The sequence below is a fragment of the Pezoporus occidentalis genome, unplaced genomic scaffold (assembly GCF_034315485.1).
Source record: "Pezoporus occidentalis ecotype Australia unplaced genomic scaffold, CSIRO_AGI_Poc_V1 ctg13, whole genome shotgun sequence".
NCBI classification, from domain to species: Eukaryota; Metazoa; Chordata; class Aves; order Psittaciformes; family Psittacidae; genus Pezoporus; species Pezoporus occidentalis.
In genome coordinates, this window is record NW_026913103.1 from 327,019 (window position 1) to 354,037 (window position 27,019).

The following is a 27,019-nucleotide window of genomic DNA, read 5'->3' on the forward strand; positions in this document are numbered from 1 at the left end:
GTTACTTATTTTTCCCTCTGAACAGAAGTAGTCATACAAACCGATGGCTTATTTGCTGTCCTCTATGTTACAGCACCATTCATCCATACATTATATTTATGCGTTAAAGGAATGTAAAAGTAAATAAAAGTCTCTCTTGTTATAATTCTATTTTTAATTTACACTTAAAACCAAATCAGAGCAACTCAATTGTAACATTTGTTTTACTGGTTTGTCTTTACCAAATATCCTGTACCAGGTGAAAAAGCTCCTACTTTTCTGGTTGAATTTATTTGGGTAATTGATGACTGTTCTTTAGTAAGATAATTGTGGAAGCTGCTTCTTCTATTTTAAAAATTTGCTAATTTTTCCCATTTTTGGTTTTGATGTCATTTTGCAATAGGTGTACCAAAGTCAGAGGAGGTAAGAGTAAAGTAGCACTAACAAAGTTGACAGTAAAGTTTCGAAGAAGACACCAACAGAACAAATTTTCTCAGAACACCCTTTCATATTTTTTTGTGATATTTTACTGTCTTAAAAACATGCTACTATTAGAATCTAAGCACAAAGCTGTATATGATAGCAAGACTGAAAGGATGGAATTAGGATACAAGATAGTCATACATTATAACTGGAGAAAATTATAATGTGTGTTTGGTTATATGTTTAGAATTTAAAATCACTGCTTTCCCAAAGAAAGGAGAAGTGGAAAGAAGCCAGGATGGTGATGGATATAAGCAAAATGGAGCTTGGGTATAAGGAGAAGCACATAATGTAGGGACAAGAAAACAAAACAAGAAGGAGTAAAAAGGTCAGTTCAGCTATTACTTGAATTTGTATATGCATGTGACAAAAAAAATGAAACAAAACTTCTGCTTAAAATTTTGAATGAGAAGTTCCAAACGTCCTGAATAAAGCAACATAGTTAATAGTAGGTTTGCTTTGCGTAAAATGAATTCAGAAACAACTCACAAACAGAAAGCTTCAGAGTCTGTGGCTTAACAAAACTGAAACTCTTAAACCATTGTTCCTATAGAACGTAGTTAATGTGAGACATAGAACTACAATGAATCCTAGAAATAGTAAAATCTGCTGACTGTCGGCCCTCTCTAGAAGTCAGTATCTCCTCTACACTCTGATTTTGGCAATACTGTAGCTCCCACAACCAGCTACTGAATCTGGTATCCTTTTGAAAGGTATGCAATTCATACTCCCTGGAAATGCCTTCTCTCAACTAAATGCCTGCTTCCCAGTATACAGGCAGAAGTATATACAGAATTTACATTTATTAAATATTGAGGATCAAGTGGTAGAAAATTGTAATTTAACAAAAAAATGAGGAAATAATTTCATATTTATTAACAATAAACACTAAAAAATATTGCAATCAGTAATTACAGCCTTCAGGGACTGAAAGGTAATACTACGGCTGTGTACTGGTTTTCAATATGTGAATGGACAAGCTGCTAGATAATCTCATGGAAGTACCTTTTCCCATGGAAGGCTGGACCAGATGATTTTTTGAAGTCTCTTCTAACCTGGCTCTTCTATGATTCTCTCATTCTATTGAAACCAATTTCCAGTGCTGCTATACTTATCTAACATTAGAAGTCTGCAGTTTTAGTATTTGGTTTAAGAGAGCAACCCAGGCTTTCTCTGTGCCTCTGTAAAGAGAAAACCCTAAACCTCAAGAAGGTGTTTCATCTCACCTGTCCTAAATATAACTCTTCGGAATAGGAGCAATTTTATGGAGTTCCTCCTTCACCAAGAAAGTGTGTCATGCAACTTGGATGCTAAGGAAAACTATGGGGGTCTAAAGTTTTTAAGTTTTTATGTAAATAGTCTGTAAGGGCAAGGCACTCAACATTGTGCAAAGCTGAAGGATGCATTCTCCATTATTCTATTCACAGTGTTCTCCCTAGGATGTTATTCCCCTTTTTAGAGTGTTCTTAGTGCTAAAAAATAACAAGCTTATAACCTACCCTGCTTCTCAAACTAGCTCTCCACAAATATCTTGCCTGTTTTACCAAATGCATATTTTACACACAGAAAAACTATACACTTATATACAAATGTAATATACAGATATTAAATGTAAAATCTAAGTGCCACTTATATTAATAGGGTCTTAATGCTTGATATTAGTAGTAAAGAGGATTGTAATACTTGAGCCTAAAATTAAAACCTCTAGTACCTAGCTTTACCACATAACCTAGGTGAATCTCTGAATAATCAGTATGCATGGGTTAATTGCCCATTTTTATTTTCTGTTATATTGGTCTAAATCATGACTTCCATTCTTATTCTTCCTTATTATATCAATTGGAAGACTGTTAGATCACCATGCCTTTCCATGGCTATTTTTAATAATCAATTTCCTTGATACGATGAAGTTCATGGTACAGATTATTTCTACCAGTGGTTTGAGAAGTTATAAATTATTCAATCTGCATTGTACACAGGGCCAAGATTTTTTATTATTTCTTTTTTTTAAGAAATGTAATCTTATCTTGTTATTAATTGCTTATGTTATGCATAATTTTAAATGTAAACATCGGGCATCATTTCATACTTATTCCTGCACCAACATACAATGTAAAAGACTGGCTGTACAGTAGTAAATTATTAGCAGCATATGTCTTGTGTTAAAGTATTGGAAAATAAATGTTAACCCCATTGTTCTATGCTATAGATATTTATATGGGAAGATCTAATTTTGTGTGTTTCCATGTGTTTGTGAATGTATATATATATATATTTAAGTGTAAGTATAAATAAAATTGTCTTTTTTTTTCTTCTTTGGGAAAATAGCCAACACAATTCTATTTATATTTTAATTTTCAGACTTCTCAACTGAATCGTTTCTGGTAGACCCTAACTTTATATCTGTACTTCAGTTATGCATTTGTGGTTTCTAAATTAATTCATAATGGTTTCAGGCTTTTGCGTACCATAGCTTTCAGTTTTTATGAATATCTTAAAATTTGAAAGTGGTTTATTGCACTTCAGTAGTGCCCAGCAGAACTTACTCCAGGCAGCAAGATAAAAGCCAAACAAATGGGAAGAGGACAAACTGTACTCTTTAGTGGTGTAGGAAAACTAACCTATTAGTTTTAGTTTAAAAATAGTTTTAAATTGCTTCTAAAAAGCTATTTAAAATAGAATAAAATGATATACCGGGTCGTCTGTTATTTTCAAATGGATAATTTCCAGCATGGTCTTCCTGGATAAAGCACTTTTTACTATGCTGCTTGAAGGATCAATCTAAGACCTACTAATACATGTTTGTGAATCAGAAATTAAATGATTCGTCTTATCCTATCAGAAACAACAGAAATATCATATGCCTTGAATGGGAGTGGTACCTGTAGTATAATTGTCTTACTTATCATCATTTTGTCAGGATTTATATATTTTATCTTACAGAATTACTGATTTAAAAGTTTGTAACTTGTTAAATGTTTTAAATCTTTTTCTAGTACTTCACAAGTTTTTAAGAAGACTGACACAGTAGAACACCAAAAATACATAAACAATTGTTGAAAGGAATGTGTTTTTTTTCTGTGTGCTCTGTGACTGAAGAAGTCTTTTCTTTCTGCAATCACTGGGATGTCATCAAGTGATCAAAGTACTGAAATAAATTAATTTCTAATCTTACCGGCAGTTATAGTTCTGGTGTTGAGCTACACAAGTTGCGTTATTTAAGCAAGGCAGTAATTCACATGGATTCAGTATTCTCTCACAGAACTTGCCAGTGAATATTGGCAGACAGATACATGCCACATCCTATAGAAGAAATTAAAAATAATTATTTGTTGTAATCAAGGCAATACAGAAATTAGTGTTTAGTTCCACTACTATAGAGATCCTAACTAGGACAGAGTTTCATCATATTAAACAGTCTACAAAGACAGAACAAAAAGCACTCCTAGCTTACAAACAGAATTTAGGACAAGTTGGATAAGCATTCCAGCACAAATTATGCAAGAGCTCAGTTTGCTAGCTGGAAATACACCAGCTCTAAATTTAGCTGGATTTGTCATTTCATAACTGGATTGAGAAGGAACTTTACAATTCATTTAGGGTTTTTCCTAATTTCTGAATTTGTATCAATGTAATGTTTGCATCTTTCAAACAGTAACAGTACACAAGGTACATCAAATACCAAACAGTATTTGCCAACTAAAGTAGGAAATAAAATGTTTTTTCCCCTTCAATATGAAACACAGAAAATATGTTTCTCTATGATGGTGAAAGACATCTGTAATTTGCACAGTAAGAACAATAAGTTATTTTACAAACAATTTCTGAGAGCTGATATTCCCACCCTTATTTTTCTATATAAAGTAATATTCTTTACAGGTCTTCTGATGTCAGAAAGTATAGGAAAATTATACATGGGTTTATTCCCCCAATGAAATTGCAAGTGTTCAGGTGTTTCTTTAGAATCAGTCTTAAAGGCATGATCAAGGGAACTCTCAACATCTAGTGAAAGATTTATATATATGTGTAAAACAAACTACTTCATCTGTTTGACTATAGAAATGACTGTACAAATTACAATGTGCTAGTATATCTACTAAAAAACATTTAGACAGATTGTATAATTTAGAAATCTATCAATTTGTTTGGGAATTTAGATGTCTTTTTTTCTCTCTGTGAGTATGCATTGCTGGAATGTGATACTGAGCTTTTGAATCTTCCGCTATTTTGGTTCTGTATAATCACTGCTATTTGCAATAGTCATGCTAATGAAAGAGCACTGACAATGCAGTTTGAAATATGACCAGATATGACTCTATTATCAAGTCTGCATTAATTTATTCTATTTTACAAGAAGAAAAAAGAAGAGGGAAGGGGAAAGGGATGGAAATTAAAACCAAGTATTAAAACCAAGTATCACAGGCAAAGCATGAGAACAGGAAACAACCATTAATTAATAAAGATGACTGATGTATCGTATTTTATATCAGAAGATTTTATTAGGGAGAGAGAAAAAAGTTAAGCAACACTGGTAGTTTCTTAAGTGACAAAAAAAGCCCAACTGAACTGAAAATGTGGTATTTGGCCTTTTTAAAAATAGGAATATTAGGAACACTGCACATTCAGACAAAGCTCGGTTTCTTCATGGGTCATGCAAAGCTCATTTTAAAATGTACATTAGAATTAAATGGTCTGCCACTTTCATGGAATAGATCCTCCTGGAAGCTATGGCAGGGCACATGGATGACAGGGAGGGGATTAGAAACAGCCAATATGGCTTCAAGAAGAGCAAATCATGCCTGACTGACTAATCTGGTGGCATTCTATGATGCAGTGACCGTGCTGATGGATAAGGGAAGAGCAACTGATGCCATTTACCATGACTTCTGTAAGGCATTTGACATTGTCCCACCAAACATCATTGTTGTTAAACTGGTGAGGTATTGGTTTGATGGATGGACTGCTCAGTAGATATTGGCCATTCCCAAAGAGTTGCAATCAACAGCTCCATGTCCAAATGGAGATCAGTAACAACAAATGGTATCCCTCATGGGCCTGTACTAGGACCACTACTGTTCAGTATCTTTATAAATTACACAGACAGAAGCATTGAGTGCACCCTCAGAAGTTTGCGCATGACACCATGCAGAGTGCTGCAATTGATTCGCTAAAGAAGGAATTCCATCCAGAAGGACCCTGACAGACTTGAGCAGTGGGCTCATGTGAACCTCATAAGGTTCAACAAGGCTCAATGTAAAGTCCTGCACGTGCATCGGGGCAATCACCAGTATTAGTACAGACTGCATAATGAATGCATTAGGAGCAGCCCTAAGTAGAAGGACTGGGTAATAGTGCTGCTTGGAAAATTGGATGTGAGCTAGCACTATGCACTTGCAGTCCAGAAAGTCAACTGTATGCTGGGCTGCATAAAAAGAAGTGCGGCCAGCAGATCAAGGAAGGTGCTTCTCCCACTCTAGTCTTGTAAGATCGCACATGGAGTACTGTGTTCAGTTTCTGGGGACCACAGCTTAAGAAAGACATGGACCTGTTAGAGCAAGTCCAGAGGAATGCCACAGAAATGGCCACAGAGAAAGGCTGAGCGGATTGGGGTTGCTCATAAAGGTAAAGAAAAGTCTCTGGGGGCTCTGTTGAGGCCTTTCAATACTTAAAAAAGGGCCTACAAGAAAGCTGGAGAGGGACTTTTTAAAAGGGCCTGTATTGATAGCACAAAGAATAATGGTTTAAGCTGAAAGAGGGAAAGGGTAGATTTAAATTAGAAATAAGGAAGATACTCTTTATTATAAGGATGGTGAGACACTGGAAAAGACTTCCCAAACATGGGTGCCCCATCCCTGGTAGTGTTCAAGACAAGGCTGGATGGGGCTTTGAGCAACCTGGTCTCATGGAAGGTGTCTTTACCCATGGCAGGGGGTTTGGCACTAAATGATCTGTAAGGTCTCTTCCAACCAAAACAACTCAATGATTCTACGACTCCTTGTCCAAATAGAAATCTCTGAAGCTTATACTTACATTTGGCAAATCGATGCATGTACCTCCATTCTGACATGGCCTTGAAGAACATTCATTGACATCAATTTCACAGTTGTGACCAAGAAAACCAGCAGGACAATCACAGACATATCCATACTGGTTGTATTGGCATATGCCCCCATTCAGACATGGCTGAGATGCACAAGGATCACCAGGTTTCTCACAAAATGGACCTAAAAGTAATAAACACAAAAAGGTAGGGAGTGTTTGAGTTAATGATGCTTCCTGATATTTTGCCCATAATTTTTTTTTTTTTTTTTTTTTTTAATAATTTTAGGAAGGATTGAGAAGCTTTTATTTATAGTGGTTTTCTGCTATTGTCTACCCTATGAGGCTCTAAGTTACTAACTGGGACATCTGAAAACTATCACCAATTTAATAGAAAAGAACTAAAAATATTCCTGTTGGTTTATTTCTTTTGGTGAATAAACATGGTAGAAGTATGTGGGAGTGAATGTGGGAGTGACTAAACTCATCTCTAACAAAAGGAGAAGAATCGGAACCACAGTTCCAGGAGATACTGAATGGTCACTGAACATCTCTTTCACAGCAGTTATTACGAAGAAAAGCTGAATACAACAGACTTTCAGATCAAAGAGGTTGTTACCATTCCGGTTTTAGAACTAGCCAGCAGTGAAGCTGACTGTAGCCTCAGTAGGTGCATAGTCATGCACACACACACATAAGACAGACACACTGCCCACATGGATCAACATAAATACAAACAGCATTCACATCAGCCTGAACAACAATGTTCAACCTTTTCCTCCTCTCTGAGTAGTCAGTACTGAAGCTCATCAGCTAACATATGCACTCCTTTCTTTCCTGAAAGCACAAATAAACCCACATAAATGGATCACTCAAATATCAGTGCAGGTTTTAAATTATGTCTGATATCCAGATCCATATCCTGAACCTCTTACCAATTTGCTGGCTCAGATCTTAAGTCATTCCAGATCTGGGTATTATTCTAGTTGCAAAAGCCCACCCGTGCTAGCTAAGAAGGGTGGTAACACAGAAGTAAAAAGACAGCCGTGGTCTGTGGTAACACAGAGACTCAGCCAGAGAAGCATAATGAGCAGAAGACTGCTTACACCCAACCAGCCCTTTTATCACCTTTTCTCTGCATTTTCCCATATTTGTACTCCTCCCACCCACCTTGATCCTCTTTCTCCTCACAGATAAATAACCCCTACTTAAGTGTTTGTCCCCATGGTTCCCAGTTTTTTCACCTCCATACAGAAATTTGGTACTTCTGGTTGCTACCTAAATAATCTTGGCTTTATGTGGCATTACTGATATGGCTACCGAGGCTCTGTTGGCTTTACAAGAGAATAATCCATGAAATGTCCCCGATTCCTCCTCTAATTATCTGTGAAGTTTTTCTGTTTCTGACAAAATTCTCCCTAACCATCTATGAAATCCAGTCATCACTCATGACGCCATCCGTAACTTTCAGCCACTCGCTCAGTTACTTGTTAAAATCTGCAATTTCCCATGTTCTGTCCAGTAGTTAATGATGTCCTGTTCAGCTACTGTAAGCCCAGGCAGGGGTTAACTAATCTACCTGCATACCTCAACAGTTAAGAGCTAAGTATTCTGGTCAATTAATTTTTTAAATTGTGCAACATCAAAGAGCAGAATTATGGCACCTAAGAATTTACTTCCATTTACTTCTAAAAAAATATGTAGCAGATATACTTTTTACATTGTTTGTACTTTGGTACTCTATTTTAAACCTCTTTCCTAACACACAATTACATCAGATGCATTTTTTTCAGTAATTTGCTGTAGCAATAACATTACCGTCATAATAAATCTATTCTGAAGTTGTAGTATGTATTGATTATGCATTTTGTTAGCCACCTGAATTAACTGCATTAAAAATAGACATTCATAAAAAAACAAATTATACTTTATGAAAAGATGTATACTTCCATAATGGTAAGCACAGTATAGAAAATTCAGAATTGTAAACTACAAGGCAAACATACAAAATTCATTCTGAACCAATTAATAGGTAAGTATGCAAGCCTCCAGTGATTTTCTCACGAACAGACTAGTTATATAGAGAAACTGTAACTATGTGGACCAATGTTTACCAGGAAATCCAAATATTACACACTGTCTCTATTATTTACCAGAACAGCTGATGCAACAAACCCTATACATGAAAATCCTATTAACAGAAAAAAGGGTCAAAACACAAAATCCTTTTCCTCACTCAGTTCATTGGAAGTAGTTGTTTCAATAACACAAAATGCACTGGATCTATCTTTTAGAATGTATTACTCCATTCTCCTTAGCATCAGAGAACATTCAAAGAATCCATAATGAACATGTTGCTATCCTTCATCACCATAGTAACCAAATTACAGTAAAAATACACTGCAACTTACAGATGTTAATAGAAAAAGCTAAGAAGGCCATTCCTCAGAACACGGCCATTGACTGGTGGTAGTGCACATACATAAGAGAACATTTGAAACATGAAGTGAGGTGAATTGGCCAGTTGTTTTAGATTATTCAGTTATGTATTTAGCTGTCCTGTTATACTTGAGTACCATATTGTACCTCAGCAGTACACACAGATAAGCTTACATATCAACGCTTATTTTTTTAGGATTTTTTCCTTATATTGGGCATATTTGACAAGAATGGGTGCTCTTGTCCCACCTATGTTACTCAACAGGAGACGTCAAATCAGCAAAACAGTGACTCCAACTGCTCTACTCAAAGGAAAGCAAAACAGTATAGTTCCACAAGCCAAATGGTTTGTAAGCTGTTCCTTCCTGAGTTCATAAAAGCTTCCTCATTTGTCCTGCCACTGTTACACAGAATTTCTTAGCCTTTTGTTAAACCAGATAGGATTATTAGAATAGGGAAAGACTGAATGAACAAACTAACACAGAACAATGAAGGCCAGCTGCAGAAACCAGATGATAGAGGTGCCTTTTTGATAATGGTATGCTCATTTGCAGCAAAACCAGGAAAAGGGCATTTATCTGCAAAAAAAAAAAAAAAAAAAAAGTGCAACTTTGTTTTAGAGAAGACTAAAACTAGCTGGAAGAGAACTAGGGAAAAGCCTGCAAGGAGACAAGGAAATGTTAATCACAGCATGACAGATGTACCAAGGAAAAAGTTCATGGTACAAGGAAGGCAAAAAAGGTTTTTAACTTCTTTTCACCCTGCATCTCCTTACAAGGGGCAAAAATTTGTGTATTTATTTAATTTGGAAAAAAAGAAAGTGCTTTTAGTATGAATTGGAAGCCAATTACCCAACCAGGTCATGGGGGATCAATCTAAATGAAGATACTGAGTCAGTAACTGGACACAGGGCCTAAACCACAGATAAATTTAGAGTAAATTCAATGAAAAACTTTACCAGCTGCCTAACAACTTTTAGGAAGAATTCGTTCTTGAGCATGAATATTTCCTTAATCATTGATGCTACTGTTGTGGTTTAAGCCCAGCCGGTAACTCAGATCCATGCAGCCGCTCGCTCACTCCCCTTGCCTTCCTCACCCCGCTACCGAAGGGATGAGAAGGATAATCAAAAAAAGTAACTCCCACGGGTTGAGATAAGAACAGTTCAGTAACTAAGGTATAACAGAAACCATTACTGCTACCACCAAAAATAATAATAAGGGAAATAACAAGGGAAGACAATACAACCACTCACCACCCGCTGACTGATACCCAGCCCAACCTGAGCAGTGATCTGGGCCTTCCGGGTAACTGCCCCAAGTTTATATACTGGGCATGATGTGCTGGGGTATGGAATACCCCTTTGGCTAGTTTGGGTCAGGTGTCCTGTCTCTGCTTCCTCCTGGCTTCCCCTGGCAGAGCAAGAGATTCAGAAAGTCCTTGGTCAAAGTAAACATTACTTAGCAACAACTAAAAATATCGGTGTTATGAGCTTTGTTCCCAGGCTGAAAGTGAGAAGCAGCACTGCACCAGCTACTAAGGAGGAGAAAAATTACTGCTACTGCTGAACCCAGGACAGCTACTCATGTCTTTGACATTCCTCTGCTTTATAATTTCTTGTATTCAGCACTTCATATGAAAAGCAAAAGCAGTGCTCTTTCATTTGAACATCCATTCATTGAGACAAGAACAGTCCAGCAACCAATGTGCAACACAAATCACCACTGCTATTACCAACGACAACAGTGATAAGAGAAAATAACAAGGGAAGAGAATACAGTACTACCGTCCAAGAAACAGGTCTCACCCAGAAGCCAGTGTCCTTCCGGGTAACTCCCCGTTACCCCCCACCCTGGGCATGATGTGCTGTGGTATGGAATACCTCTTTGGCTAGCCTGGGTCAGGCGCCCCATCTCTGCTTCCTCCCAGCTTCCCCTCCTCCCTGGCAGAGCATGAGCCTCAGAAAGGCCTTGGTCAGGGTAAACATCACTTAGCAACAACCGAAAACATCGGTATCACCAGCACTGTTCCCAGGCTGGAAGTCAAAACACAGCACTGCACCAGCTACCACGAAGGAGAAACATGACTGCTACTGCTGAACCCAGGAGAACAAATCAAGTCAATAAAAGGAATTCAGGAGTATTAGTGTTTTGAAGCTTCTTAGTCTATCATTTCCAAACCTGATATCACACTCTATCTATTTTCTTAATAAGATTGAAAGGTGACTTGATAACAGCCCTTGGATGGGGATAATATTAGACACTAAAGGGACCGTTAATTCAGTGGAGAAAAAATGCAACAAAAGCAAAGAAAGAGAGAAGCAACACAAATGAAGTTAGAAAAGCCTCATATTTTTACCAGTGAGATCTCTGTATCAGACAACCATGAAAAAACTGGATTCTACAGCTGCTCATGTCACATCAATGCCTTTTGAAAGATGCTATTTTAACCATATACAAGACAGGAGCCTTAATATATATGTAAGCAATATAACAAACTTTGGTCAGAATAGATAAAAAACTGTTCCTCTAAATTTGCAAATCTATTTATCTACTTGGACTCAAAATATATACAAAAACTTTTAATAGTTGTGTAAAATTAAGAATTAAATCCAAATTTGCATAATAAAACTGGTATGTTCTTGTCCTCATCAGTGCCCCCTGCTTAGGTATGTTAAAATAAAAACTTCATAGTCATGTTAACATTTACTGACCTCTTGAACGCTGTTGTTAGAAGCAAGGTAAAAAGTGACCAGGGTAAAAATAGATATGTATTATCTCAAATCAAATGTGAACCCCTGCAGGAGAATAATATTTAAGCAATGAACAATGCAGACATAAAGAATATACTGGTCCAAATTGGAAGTGAATATTGAAAATGTTTGTACAGATTATGGAGAGCTGAGACTTAAATTAAAAAAGGGCAAGGCAAATACTTGTAACTGCATAGATCTAATGCATAATATTCTATTTTACTTTTATAACAACATGGTATATAGGCATAGTATTTGACATAGGGGCTAGGTATTTCCGTTGCCAACAGTTTCAACAGAACTCATTCTTACCTCAGACAGCCCAAAAAAGAGACAACAGCTGAAAATGTTCATTGATAAATGATTAACTGTGGTTATATATACTATGGTATATTGTTCAAATTCTCAGGAAAATAACTGTAGAAAACATGTTTTAATGGGAAACAACCAGGAAACTTCCAACTTCGATATGAAAAAAAAAAAAAAATAGTTCACCTTGACTGAATATCCTGATTAAACCAAAAATTAAAGAAATTAAAGACATCACCAGCAGGATCAGTTCACCATGGTTTTCCAATACATCAACTTCCTGTTTTATTTACTTCAATGAAATAAAAATGGTAGAAGATTAAAGAGCAGTAATGGGGGAGTAAAGATTATCCTACAGACCAATATGACAGTTAATGAATTTTAGTTTAAGGATGTGAACCTTATTTTCAGCATTTTTTATTGCTTTGACATGTGAAGAGAATAAAACCCTTCACCAAAAACAAACAAATGAAAAAAAAAACCAAAACAAAACCCCACACCTTTCTTAACTGTATCCCTGCTAATTTTCATTATTTTCACTACCATGTAACAATGATAATCCATTAGAAGTCAAAAGACATTCCTGACACCATTGATAAGCCACTGAATTTGTTAAGATACCACATAGTGCCACTTACAAAATATCTGGGGTTGTTGATTAATACAGTTTCTATTTTTAATACAAGTCTTTCTGGGCTTCACATTTCTACAACCATTTCCATTTCCAAGGAGAAAAATATGTGAAAGATCATATAAGCATACTATAATATTATTTCAGTACTTCTGTTTTGTTATTCCTTTAACGAAATATCAGTACTTTCTAGAAGAGATATGCATAAGGCACAGCAGACTTTTTCAGGAAACAGCATATGTTGCATACATATACATTCACTTATTTGTACTTCAATTAGAATGAAGCAATACTATTTCAGGGTTACCATAAAAAAGGAACTATTTAGTGGGAGAGAAATCTGTTTTCAGTTTAAAAGAAAAAAGGTGGTTGCTAGGAGCTACAATCAAGGATCAAGATACATAGTAGGCAGTGAACAGAATAAAGCCTGGAAATGAAGACAAATATGATAATGTAATTTTTAAAAATATTGTTAGAATTGTAATATGTTCTGTTTCACAGCTGAAATTGTAGAAACCCACACAGCATGTCCTCACATCATGCCATGATTAATGTTTAGCACACTTGTTCACTTTAATGCCAAAATGAGGCTTTTTTAATGTGAGGTCCACCAGGTTTCAGCTGATTAAGTGAAAGTACTTCTTCAATTAAACTAATATATATATTCATAGTTCTGTTAGCAACTTCTTTCAATTAGTCCAGTCCAATTCTCCCCTTTTTTTTTTTCACTTTCCTTCATTATATCTGCTACCCTTCCTTTTAAATGTAAAACTGAAAGGTATTTTTAAAAGCCCTCTCGGTAAAAAGATATTTTTTCTTTTGTTTAAAAACATCGCTGAATCACATGGTCTGGTCTTATATACCTAGACCCTGAAATATACCAATATTTCTCCTGGTGCACTGAAAGCATTACTCTTTGAAATATGAATATTTGCATCTTCATATAGATTTTTAATCAAAACCAATGAATGCCACCTTTTTTCTGCATATGAAGTTTCAGTAAAGTTTGAATCAAAATGACGTCTACTTAGGGCACTGTAAATCTAGGTCTCAGAAGAGAGCAAGTGCAAATCTTCATGAAAGATTATAAGGGCTATGATCTTAATTTTAGACTATATAGGCAGTATCAAATCTCACTGATGTGCTTTATACAAAAGCTCCAATCAGCAGACTTGAAAATAGACATTTTGGAAGTAAATGAATGAGAAGAACATTAGCTGCCATCAGAGTAAAGCCTATTAGAGAGTAAATTACAGTACTGCTGGAAAAACTCATCAAGAGTCCTTGGAAACTTTTTATCTTGACTAAACACAGTGTTCAGAAATTCTAAAATAGCCAGAGCTGCACTGATTCTGAGCCCATGCCACTCTGGCCACTGCTAAGGCGGTCTGCATGGGCTGTCCAGTCACTACTTCTGGAAGGTTATTATTCCGTGGGGAAAGGGCAGGGCATCAACATAGTTCTAACAGATCAGCATGTACTATTCCTAGCCTAAAATCCCTTCCTAGTGCCTCGGTCTGTTGCAGAAAGAGGTGTTCAAATAGCTGCTAGGGGCACAAGAAGAATAGCCATAATGTTCAAATTGACAGTTATGACTTTTATCAAGAACATCAATGCTGCCCACTAACAGAAAGTCTGGATTTTAACTTGCCTCCTCCCTTGCAGCTAGCTGCTTGTGTTCACCAGACACCAGGTACAGAAGAAAATGTGTGTTCATTAACAGTGAATTCACTAATACTGCACGGTTTCCGCTACAGTAAAATTACATGATTATGTATCCATGTTTTGGGAAACCAGTTTTAAAAATTCAGTGGTTAATCACTCCTTTCTCTCTAAGGCAACGGTTACTCCAGATAGCATTCTTTTAGTTCCTCATTGGTCCTCAAGTGGCAGGACTGTTCTTATGCTGTTACGTCTCTGATGGCTCACATACATATTCCTGTGAGAGGTTCAGTATTTCTCAAGTATTCCACCTCTTAGAGATGAGGATGTCTCTCCTGACATTCATGGACTAGCACTGTGCCTGCAGATACTCAGCATGCTTTATAAAGCTATAAATGGGACATATACTTCTTAAGCTATGCATTCTTATGCATATAAGAGTGCTTATGCAAGCTAAGCATCCTAAATTATAATAGATACACTGAATGGGCCAGATCAACTCTCTTGAATAGCAGTAAGTTCATGGATAAAATAAGTGTAACGAAAGACAGTGGCAAATATGGCTAGACTTGATTATTAGTGAAAAGTGGAAAAGAAATATCATCTTTATTATCTCTATGGTCACTGAATACCTGAGGTCAGTAAATAACAGAGCTTGTATGCTTCTGGCTGGGGCAATGTAGAAATTTCCTACATTTTTCTTTACCTCTGTACTACTGCTTGAGTTTCACAAAATCACATGATAGTTTAATTTTATCAGATCAGTACAACTCTGAAAAGTAACATGTATGACACAACTGAACATATAATTTCCTCATATCTTGAATACTCTGTCCTACTTACAAAGATTACCTTATAGCAATGGAAGCTAATTAAAGCAGTCTGAGGTTCCCGATAATATACTGGTGAAGTTAGCTGTCCAGTAGATTCTTTAGGAACATTAAAAATACTCTACATTATTAAGCAAAAGAAGTTTTCGAGGGACAAAACAGCTTTTGTTGACCAAAACTGGGGGTTTATTTGTTTGCTTTTTTCTGTCAAGTTAACAAATGTATTTTTGCTTCTACCATTCTTAATTTACTTATAGATTTTGTTCCCTGTGTCTAAAAACCCTACTAATGCAATGCGGGAAATCAATATTTCGTAATTAAATTAAACAAATTAATTAATTTTCTTCTAGCTCTTATTTTTCTTTAAAATGGAGACAGAAGACTAGAAAGAGCAAAACCTCTTCATAAGGGTCTGAATGCACTGAGGTTTTAATGAGAGGCGTAAAATTATGTATACCTAGGCCAGAATTACTCTGAACCTCTCAAAACACTTTGGGACATTCTTTTTTATAAATGTTCTCAACACAAGTAACAACTTTAGCCACATTATGTACAATCTGGTTATTTAGGATTGTTAGTACTTACCTTCTTAGCACTGTAAAACTAGATGAGATTTGAAAGAACGCATAAAGAGGCCAAGTAACATTTCTGAAAATATCCAAATAATTGACATACAAAATAAATGTGCTATGCCTCTCCTATTATAGCTAGACTTTTTCACACCTGAAGGTATCTTATATGAAATCAAATTGGCAACTGCGAATTGAATTTTAGATTCGATTTTTGAGGTGATACTTTGTTATACTACTATGAAGTCCCATTTTCAAAAATTATCTAGGTATCTTAGAATGGAAATTCTATTGCTGGCACTGTAAAATATGGTGATAAATGGCAGCTTTAAGAAAATTATTGCTGTTAACTGTGCTAACAGGCTTACTTTAGTCGCCATAATAATTTATTCTTCCTTCTTGAGACACTTTTCTTTGGTAAAGTTGATATAGGTTAGATTTGCTGGGTTGTTCTTTATTCCTGTATGGAAACATTCAAAATGACACACCTCACCATTTTGGGGCAGTCATAACTGCATTCATTTGCTAATTATCTCAGTATCACCTCACATAACCTGGTGTAAATCAGGTAAACCCTTTTTGGACACCAAAAGCTTTAGGCTAATACCCATTAAGAGTCAAATGAAGAAACTAACCCGCAACTGGAAATTCCCTAAAAGACTCAAAAATTGTCTGTAACAGACCTGTACTATATACCCCAATATTCAGCAATCATGATTACAACATAATAAATTTAAACCTTTAAGAACTGAAAGATTGTTTTTTTTTTGGGGGGGTGGGGAGGGAGGGGGCGAGGAAGGAAGGTGTTGTTATAGTTATTTCACTGTCATGAGACCCTACCTGCAGTACTGCGTTTGGTTCTAGGGTCTCTAACACAAGAGGGATATGAACCTGTTGGAGCAAGTCCAGAGGAGGGCCCCAAAGATGCTAGGAAGGCTGGAGCAGCTTTCTTATGGACACAGGCTGAGGAAGATGAGGTTGCTCAACCTCAAGAAGGCTCGAGGGGGGCCTTAAACCAGCCTTTCAGTACCTCAAGCAGGCCTACGAGAAAACTGCACTGGGACTTTTTACAAGAGCATGTAGTGATAGGACAAGAGGGAATGGCTTTAAGCTTAAAGAGGACCAATTTATGTTAGATATTAGGAAGCAATTCTTCACTATGAGGGTTGTGACATGCTGGAACAGGTTGCCCAGAGAAGCTGTGGATGCCTCAGTTCCTTGATGCCTTCCAATTCCAAGGCCAGGTTGGATAGGGCTTTGAGCAACCTGGTCTAGTGGTCTAGTTCCTGCCCATGGCCGGGCGGTTAGAACTAGATAACCTTTAAGGTTCCATCCAACCTTAACCATTCCATGATTCTATGACATTATTGTTTTTGCTATTATTATTATTATCCATTGTTTTGACTAATATTTTTGAGACCTACCTCTGAAACTAGGATAAACGAAAGATGCAATAGTTCAAATATTGATAGTGAGCCATTCAGTTAGTTACATGAATCCAGAAATAAGCCATTTACATCTTTTTACATCAAATGTAATCAAGAAAAAACACTTGCAGGCAAATACAGTTCACAGAACTGATGTATTATACACAGCTGTTAATACTGAACTTGATGAAAATGCTGACATATTTGCACCACTCTCAAGTTTTCAAATGGAGTCCTCAGCAATGTACATTTTAAGCACTTTAATTCTCCCAAATAGCTTGAATCTTTTGAACTAATTCTTATGAATCCCTTAACAAAATTATTTTTAAAATGAGTTCTGACAGAAGTGAATAACTGAAGCCAGTGATCCATTTGTCTCTGTATAGTCCTGGAGTGAAATGTCAATTATTTTTAAGATTATATATTTTATTTTACTATCTGTAGTATGTAGAAGCAGGTTTACAATTAATCAAGAAAGAAATTAACATGGGGACTAATCTTTTTGAAGGGTAATTGATTGTTCAAGTCTTTGACAAAAGAAACTATTCAAGATACATACTTTCCACAACACACACATCCCCCACCATGGTCCTTGGAAATCACAAGTCTAAATGGCAAAGTCCTATTACAGTCAAAGAGGATTTTGGCTGAGCTTAATTCCTATTTGATTACTTAGCAATGTTCAGAAACATGACTGTATGTTTGAGGAGCTACTGAGGACTTGGGAAACAAATCTTCAGGAGATATATCCACCTGAAATTCAACAAGCAAAGTAAGGGTTTAGGAAGACATAAATTATAGGAAAATATTCTGGGAAGGTATGCTCTCAGACAACTGCAGAGACCAGGGATATGTGCTAAATAAGGGGAAGCCTGAGGCAGCAGTGAGGATTGAGTATAGTGAGTAGAGGAGGAGGAGGAGAGAGCAGGTGGTATAGAAAGTAAGTGCAAAAGGAGTCTTTGAATCCCAGGAACAGAGGAGCCCATCCCAGTAATGCAGAGCTATAGGAAAAGCTACTAAGTTACTGATACCTCTGTTTTAATATGTGCAGTAGCTACCCTAGGAGGCAGAGGAAGAAAAAAATGCAGCTGAAAAGAGCTTTCTTTATGTTGTTGATGAGAAAAAGATGGGGTTTACCTTGAGTATTTCCATATTGCTGATTTTCATCCTGTCTACCAAATTTTAAAATACTGTCATGAAAAATCCCAAGAGGGCTCAGTTGTGTTAATACCTAAAATGAAGGTTAATTACATGTATAAAATGTGTGATATGCTATCAAGTGACCACATCACACCATTTTATAGTCCAAATTTATCTTCTCATCTCCTAAATTATGCATTAATTTATTATGATCGACTAATCTGAAGAAAGAAAAAAACAATAATCCCTAGGAGTACCTATAGAAGAAAACCAGAAAAGCAAAATAAATGTTAATTAAAATTAGATAACTCAGTTTTGTACATAAACCCGATCATACCTAGTAAATTCAGATGTGATGTTGAACTGCAGCCCAGTAAAGAAAAAAAAAAGATATATAAGCATGTTAGCAAATATTTAAACATGATCCTAAGTAGATCCTTCAGCAAGGAAGATGAAACCATTGGCACAAACAGTATATTCCTCCTAGATTAGGACTTCAGATGCTCACAGTAGCACTCCTGCTGTCAACAGCAGTAAAAGAAGCATGGAAAGGGTCAAAACAGCATCTGGAAAGGAGTCAGAATCCAAGAAGCAGATATGTAGAAACCTGAGATATGTAAGAACTATATCTGTATTATTATCGAAATATTTTTTGCACAGATTCTGCACAGACTCTTAAGATTTCAATTACACTATAGTTTTTTTTTTTGCTTTATACGTGTAATGTTTTTTTTGCGGAATCCTGTGTTTAAATATTGATACGTATTGACATATCAAATGGCAGCAAGATAACAAAGCCAAATGAAATTAAAGCCAGAGAAAATGGAGGAGAAAAAAAAAGTCATTCATTTAATATTGAAGACATTTTCTAGGTTATTAACAAGATCCCTTCAATAGTAAGTTAAAACTCTACAGCATCAGAAGACCAATTTTTGTTTGGAGAAAAGACAATGAAATGGTATCCTGCATCTTGGAGAAAAAACAACTTAAAATGTGATGTATTCCTACCTATACATTTAGGGATTTCATTCACACATATACTAACTAATAAATTAAAATGAAGAGTGGCTAGTGGCATCTTTTCATTTTGCCTACAGAGTATTTTTGTTTTAATCTGGAATCTCCATTCATTTTGAAAAATGTCTTAAAATTAAAAGATTCCTGTTTTCTTTTATTGGTATTATGCTTAAACAGTTAAGCATATAAGAACTCTTAGGATCAGATTTAGTTTTAAAAGGATTACAGTCTACCAACAAATGAACAAAGGAATTGTCAAAGCTTTCTGAAAGCTGTGAAAAGCTTTTGAAATAGTGACTTTCTGTCATAATTCACAGGTTGTTACTGTCTCCTTGTAAGGTAAACACGTCTTCTGTTTATTTAATAGTCCGTATACCTTGGCTATGAAGAGTGGACTTCCCTTTAAAAGAAGACAGATGTTATTTTACTGAAATGTTTGCAACGGTATCGGTTCTATACACTGATTTATATCCCTCCTGGTGCTAGTGATGTTACTTCTAAATTCTGCTTTGCTGCTAATTCCCTAAAATGAGTAAATGAGTCTTACTAAATTGGAAATGTGTATAGTCATCATCTATTTAAAGAAAAAAAAAAAACAAAACAACTTCACACATTTTTTCTAGTGTTTGAATTTCATTGATTAATTAAGAACATTAGGTATTGTCTTCTGCTGACACATGATATGATGCCAATAAACAAAAAGCTACTTTCAAGACACATTTTGTCAAGCCATTGATTTCCAGATGCTGAAATAAATTATATGATAGTATTACAGTCTAGAAGTCCTACTTATATAGCAGCTATGAAATGCATAAAATGTTAACGATCTTATCTCTTTCACATAAAGAGGACAGTCTTGTCCTGGTGTCCAGTCAGATTTACCCCCCTCTCTGGACTAGTGGAGTCCATGGAATATGTAAAAAAAAAATGTCAAAATACCTGTAAAACCACTCTCACTTTACATAAGCTATAGGTTTCTCTTAATGACACAGACCTGTCATGTGTTTTACTTCTGAAGTTATTTCTAATTTGAAATGGGAAGTGGTTCTAAATATTGTTATTTACACTTAAAGATTATTTCACCACTTTTACCATAGGGTGTAAAGGCAGTAGGAAGTTTGCAGTCCAACCTCCTACTGAAAGCAAGATAAGCTATGAAGTCAGACCAGGTTAGTTAGGGCCTTTATCAGGTCTTCCAAAACACCAAAGATGGGAGACTTTGTAATCCTGGTTAACCTGTTCCAGTCCTTGACTGTCCAAACAGTGAAAAAGATTTTCATAATATCCAGTTTGACCCTGTTGTGTTCCAATCTATACCTGTTGTCTTATTCTTTCACCATGCACTACTGTGGCAAGCCTGACTCCATCTTCTCACCCTAAGGTGTCCTGACTCAAATTCCAGACAAAACTGCAAAAATTCCTGAGGGTCTTAAAGGCGTCATTTGTTAATGGTAGTGGTGAATTGTATCAAAAGCTGTAACAGTGAATAATAAATGAATTTGTTGTTTCTAGGAAAATCAATCTCAGATTAGTTTGTATCTTGTACTAAAACCAATATTTTGAGATATTAAACATGTCAGTCTTCATATTCATAAAGAATAAACTGTGCAATGAATTCCAGCATCTTTTCTCCACTAATGCTAATTCATCACTAGCCTGGGGAGGAAAAATTAGTATACTGAATAGTGGTGTTATCAATCCTGTGACTTTGTGTCTGGAAATATTTCCCAAAGCATAAACTTCTGATGGCATTTCATTATGCAAGAAATTTAACTTTAATTTTTAAGGGAGGTTTGTATTTCTGGTGGAGAGAATTCCAGATGAAGACTTACTTGTTTGGTCATTTTTTTACTATATATAAAATGACAGTGTAAGTTAGTATATGTGAAATTGTTTTTAAAAGCATATGAATGAGCAGGATAACAGCACGCTGTTTGTTTTAACTTTTCCTGTCTACTACACTGTGGATTAGAAGAAAGCTGCTGGAAGGAAGGGGGTGAAATCACTCCTGAATACAACTGAAGCTGCAGGAATCCAGGCAGAGATTTGAGCAACGGGGAGAGCAACGTGAGCACTAAGCAAAGGACTACAAGAAGTGAAGGAAACAGATAGGGAATGAAGGCACCATGGTGGAGGGCACAGAGACATTTTTCCTTTAGTCCCACGAAGTAAAGTGTAGAAAATGTTTCAACCCAAAGAAGTGACTGACAAAAGAACTGGGGAACTGATAGCAAAAATCAAGGAAAAGACACAAGAAAGGCCTTTTTATTTTAATTTGTCATAATGTATTTTTTTTCGAGTTCTTTATTCTCATGCTTTTATAAAACACAGTTTAGCAATTCAAAGCCCTTCTGTATTGAAGCGCAGTCAGGTCCAATTCAAATCTCTGGCTGAGTCAAGTTTGTGTCACAGTTGCTAACTTCATTTTTTATACTTCATAGCAGAAAAAGGTAGCATACTCTAGTATTGTAGAGAATTATTACAGCCCACATATACTCATCACAATTTATGTAGAACAAAAAAAGTGTGGTGTGGTATGCTAACAAAGTGTATTATTTACCATATTCTTGACTTGAAGGCTCAGAAAAATCTTTGAAGAAAGCAAAATTAAAAATTCAAGAATACAGAAGACAAAACAAAAATGCTGATAGCACTAGGAAATGGGCATGTGTTCACAAATGCTTTGCTTATATCTGCCTATGTGATTTAAAAACTATTCAAGTTTCAGAATGAACAAAACCAAATGCTACCTTAATTAATTAATTCATGTCTATTCAATATACAGTGTTATCTGTCAGGACAGCTCCATTTAATCTGCTACATTATTTTTTACTACACAAGTTCTTAGGAACTATGTCTGAACTGTAAACATTACCTAAACAAATTATTTAAGTGCTACTGAATAATGCCACTGTTTCTGATGCTGGATAACTAGAGCTACGTCTCCAAAGGCACTGCTCTTGAAGATGGAACCAAGAAGCATGATAGCTTCTAGCTACAGTCTCACTTTATTTCACAGTCAGTGATACCCTTCTGTTGGTGGATGGATTTAACTAGATCAAGAACTAGAAGATATGACTAAGTGTCACAGGGGACACAGAGGTCAATATGGTGCAGTTTTTTACTTCAGAAAAAATGCTTCTGCTTACCTGTGTTATAAATTTGGTAGAAACTGAGAGCTATATATGATACACAAAATACTACAGGCAAAAGGGAACACACAATATGATCCAATAATTTACTGTTAATGTTTTAACTGTCTAAGAGTTCATACTCTCTGCTTAATACAGAAACACCTAAAAGACCTAAAATAACTATAGAATGAAGTTTACTAATATTCCCTTTCTCCAGTGCCTTATTCATGCTTCCAGTGTCTCTCCGGAGCACAAGGTTGACAGTTTCTGCCTTTATCAGTAAGAAGGGAGTAAATGTTCAAGCCTTAGCTATGAGACTCATGGGCATATTGATGCCTTCATCATGCCAAGTATGATGTTCGTGGAAGGGGGTTCTCTCTCTGTCTAAAATCTAGAGGTGGTGTTTGTGTGTGTGTTTTTAATTTAAAAAAAAAATATATATATATTTTCTAATCACAGACCGCTTCCTTCTCTCAGGCTGCCAGCTGAAGCCCTGGTCCCCAGCCTGGCACTGACTGTGGGAGGTGGGATGGGTGATGTCCCCCCCACCTCAGGAGCCATCTCCAAAGCTGAAGCTGGAACAGGGAAGCAGCAGTTGTGAAACCCAGCTCAGGACAAGGTGAGGCCAAGCCCCTGTGTTGCCAGGTCAGCACACAAGCCTAAGGACTTCTGCCAGCAGCAAAAATCAGATATTCAGTGCACTACACAAAGATCATGCTCTCTCACAGGTGCAAGATACTGTCAGCCAGCTAATCAGTAGCATATTTACCCTCTAACTGGCAAAGAAAAAAAAAACAATCCGATGTATATATACTGAGGGACTTATGATACCCACCTTAGAAGGCACTTCAGATTGTGCGTCAAGCTATTGCCTTGCTATCCAAATCTGTATCTTATTGATTTTACTCATTCTGCTAAGGAAAAACATTTTGTCAGTTTATTCAGAACACTAACTTACAAGGTAAAGAGTAAAGAATACTGTAATGCTTCATCCATCCTCAAAACACACAAATAAGCCAAAAAGTTGGGGGTTTTAATTCTTTCCCTTCATTCTGCCATATTTTCAAATTCTGTTTTATGTTCTGTCTTCATATCCTTGATTTTTGCTCATTTATAAATATACTGTGCTTATCTTTTTCTACTGCTTTTGGCTAGGATGAAGTTAACTTTCTCTATAGTAGCTAGTATGGGTCTGGTTTGCATCTGTCCTGAAAACAGTGTTGGAAACACATCACTGTTTTAATTATTGGTGAGCAGTACTAGCACAGAGTAAAGGCCTTTTCCACTCCTCATAGCAAGAGAGCAAGTAGGCTGGGAGTGCATGGTAAGTTGGGGATGCAGCCAGGACAGCTGATCCTAACTGACTAAAGGGATATGCCACACCACATGACATTATACTCAACAAGAAGTGCTGTGAGGAAGAAGGGAGAAATGAAGGGACATTTGAAGTTATGCCATTTATCTTCACAAGTAACTGCGACACATGATGGCACCCTGCTTTCCTGGAAACAGCTGCCTGCTAATGGGAAATAATGAATTAATTGTTTATTTTGCTTTGCTTGCATGCATGGCTTTCACTTTACCTAATGAACTGCCTTTATCTCAATGTGTGAGCTTTTTCACTTTAATCCTTTTAGTTTCTTCTCCATCTCTGCCCCGTCCCACGCTGGGGGGGGGAAGAGTGAGCAGCTGTGTGGGGCTTTGTTGCTCACTGGGGATAACCCACATTAACCATTTGGAGAACTATGCAAAATCGTGCTGTAATGTGACTGAAAGCTTACTTCCTCATATATTCCTTTTTCACCTTTCCACTAAGTGGTTTTTTTTCCAGTAGAAATTGCTACACTATTCAAGTTTCACCAAGTTGAGTCATACTGCAAATCTGCAATTTTTATTTATTTTTTTTTTAACTAATATTAGAATGTGTTAGTACCTTTTCTGGGTAATTTGACCTCAAAACCAAAACACATAATTGCCTCTGGAAGTAAACTGAGTTCTTAAAATACTGTAATTGACAGTTTGGGTTTGGGTTGGTTTAGTTTGTTTCACATTTCTTTTTCCAGGCAAAATTTGTTCTGATTTTGCTGCTGGTGTTTTTGTCTTAGTTTAAATCCTGATTTACTTCAGATTTGCTCAAAGGAATGAAAAGCCATCTGGATGGATTAAGTTATGAGATAAGATGAGGGAAAAATTTGTGAAATGGGATTTTTTTAGAATTGTCTTTGGAATTGATACAGCAATTTATGTTATTTATTTATTTGTTTATTTATTTAAAACATATGTCAAGTACACAGGTAAGTAAATTCTATTTTATTCACTGGAATATAAATGTACTGAAATAGGTCACCAACTCAGACACCACTTTGAGGTAGACATCTCCTTCACAGTGGGTTCCTAAATAACATCTGAAAGGTTTCCAAATTCAGAAAAAAGCCAGCTTTTATTAGAGTATGAAATAGAAGAATTTGGGTTTTAAGCAATAGGAGCTCAAAGTCACCCACCTAGCTAGAATAAAATGATTTTTCCTCTTAGAATCGCAGAATCATTCAATAGTTAAGGTTGGAAAGGAACTTAAGAATGTCCAGTTCCAATCCCCCTGCCATGGGCAGGGACACCTCACACTAAACCGCGTCACCCAAGGTTCTGTCCAACCTGACCTTGAACACTGCCAGGGATGGAGCAGTCACCACTTCTTTAGGTAATCTGTTCCAGTGCCTCACCACCCTTAGGGTAAAAGCTTCCTCCTTATATCCAATCTAAACTTCCCCTGTTTAAGTTTGAACGCATTACCCCTTGTCCTATAACTACAGTCCCTAACACAGAGTCCCTCCCCAGCATCCCTATAGCTCCTCTTCAGACACTGGAAGGCTGCTATGAGGTCTCCATGCAGCCTTCTCTTCTCCAGCCTGAACAGACCCAAGGCTATCTTGATATGGGAGGTGCTCCAGTCCCCTGATCATCCTCGTGGCCCTTCTCTGGACTTGTTCCAACAGTTCCATGTCCTTTTTATGTTGAGGACACCAGAACTGCACACAGTAATGCAGGTGAGGTCTCACAAGAGCAGAGTAGAGGGGCAGGATCACCTCCTTCGACGTGCTGGTCGCGCTCCTTTTGATGCAGCCCAGGATATGGTTGGCTTTGTGGGCTCCAAGAGTACGCTGAAGCTAGGTCATGTTCATTTTCTCATTGACCAACAACCAACCCCTAAGTCGTTCTCCACAGGGCTGCTCTGAACCTCTTCTTTACCCAACCTGTAGCTGTGCCTGAGATTGCTCTGACCAAGGTGTAGGACCTTGTGCTTGGCATGGTTAAACTTCATGAGGTTGGCAGCCGCCCACCTCACAAGCATGTCAAGGTCCCTCTGGATGGCATTCCTATAGTCCGGTGTATCAACTGAACCACACAGCTTGGTGTCATCAGCAAACTTGCTGAGGACGCATTCAATCCCACTGTCCATGTCGCCAACAGAGATGTTGAACAGGACCGGTCTCAACACCAATCCCTGAGGGACACCACTCGTTACTGGTCTCCAGCTGGACATTGAGCCATTGACCACAACTGTTTGCGTGCGGCCATTCAGCCAGATCTTTATCCACTGAGTGGTCCACCTACCAAACTGATGTCTCTCCAATTTAGTGACAAGGATGTCGTGTGGGACAGTGTCGAAGGCTTTGCACAAGTCCAACTGCTCTACCTCAGTCCATCATTCATAAAAGGCCACCAAGTTGGTCAGGCAGGATTTGCCCTTAGTGAAGCCATGCTGGCTGTCACCAAGCACCTTGTTGTTTTTCATGTGACTGTAGAGACTTACATTCTTCTTAATTTACTTATAGTATAGTATCACTAAATCCTTTTAATATTCCTACAAAAATTATGAAGCTAGTGCTGATCATGATTCCCAATACACATTTAGCAGTGCTAGCATCACTATGATTTACCATATGAAATATGTTTTTTAAAAGGATATTCTCCTAATTTCTCTTAATCTCTTACGTGTCTAAGATAAGCGTGTGTACATCTGTGTACAAAGGCTGAATTTAGGAGATTCTGTTAAGCAAAGCTGTACAAGGGCTACAGTTATTAAGACTATTCAGCAATACAGTATACAGAATGTTACAGTCTATCTATGGACTTGGAGGCGTACAATTTTGATTGGAGTCTTATGACTATTTAATATATTATGATTTTTCTGACTGGTTTTGACTAAGTACATAAATCATCGTGAGTCAAAATTAAAACATAAGCCAAATTATTTAAAATACATCAGAACTCCCATGGTCCAACTTCCTCTCCCTGAAGCATGATAAAGATAGTTTGTGTTTCTGGCTTGTCCAGAATTTGAATAATTATTCTGGAAAGTAAATTAAATAACCAATCAACAATCATTGCTTCTCTGACAATGAACTTTCGGCCTATTTTACAGGCAAAACCACCAGGAATCTAAAATGGATTCCAAATGAACCATGGGTTAAAAATAGTTTGCGAACTATTTAAACTTCTTAATTTGAAGCTCCTGACCTGAGCTACTGTACATAAATGAAATGTATAATCACAAATGTACAGGCCAATAATTTATCCACATAGTAATGGACAAACCATGAAAATTTT

The 27,019-nt window shown here is 36.7% G+C and overlaps 1 protein-coding gene across 1 annotated transcript in view; it reads right to left on the reverse strand.

Annotated features, from left to right (window-relative positions):
- Positions 1-27,019, reverse strand: part of LOC134158324 (protein eyes shut homolog) — a gene marked incomplete at its 3' end in the record, with an annotated part of 365,244 nt that overhangs the window by 306,465 nt on the left and 31,760 nt on the right. The window contains exons 3-4 of the mRNA XM_062608120.1: positions 6,493-6,686; positions 3,638-3,765 (exon numbers count right to left, since the gene is read on the reverse strand). Coding sequence (XP_062464104.1) covers positions 3,638-3,765; positions 6,493-6,686 — 322 coding nt within the window. The remainder of the gene's footprint in view (positions 1-3,637; positions 3,766-6,492; positions 6,687-27,019) is intronic.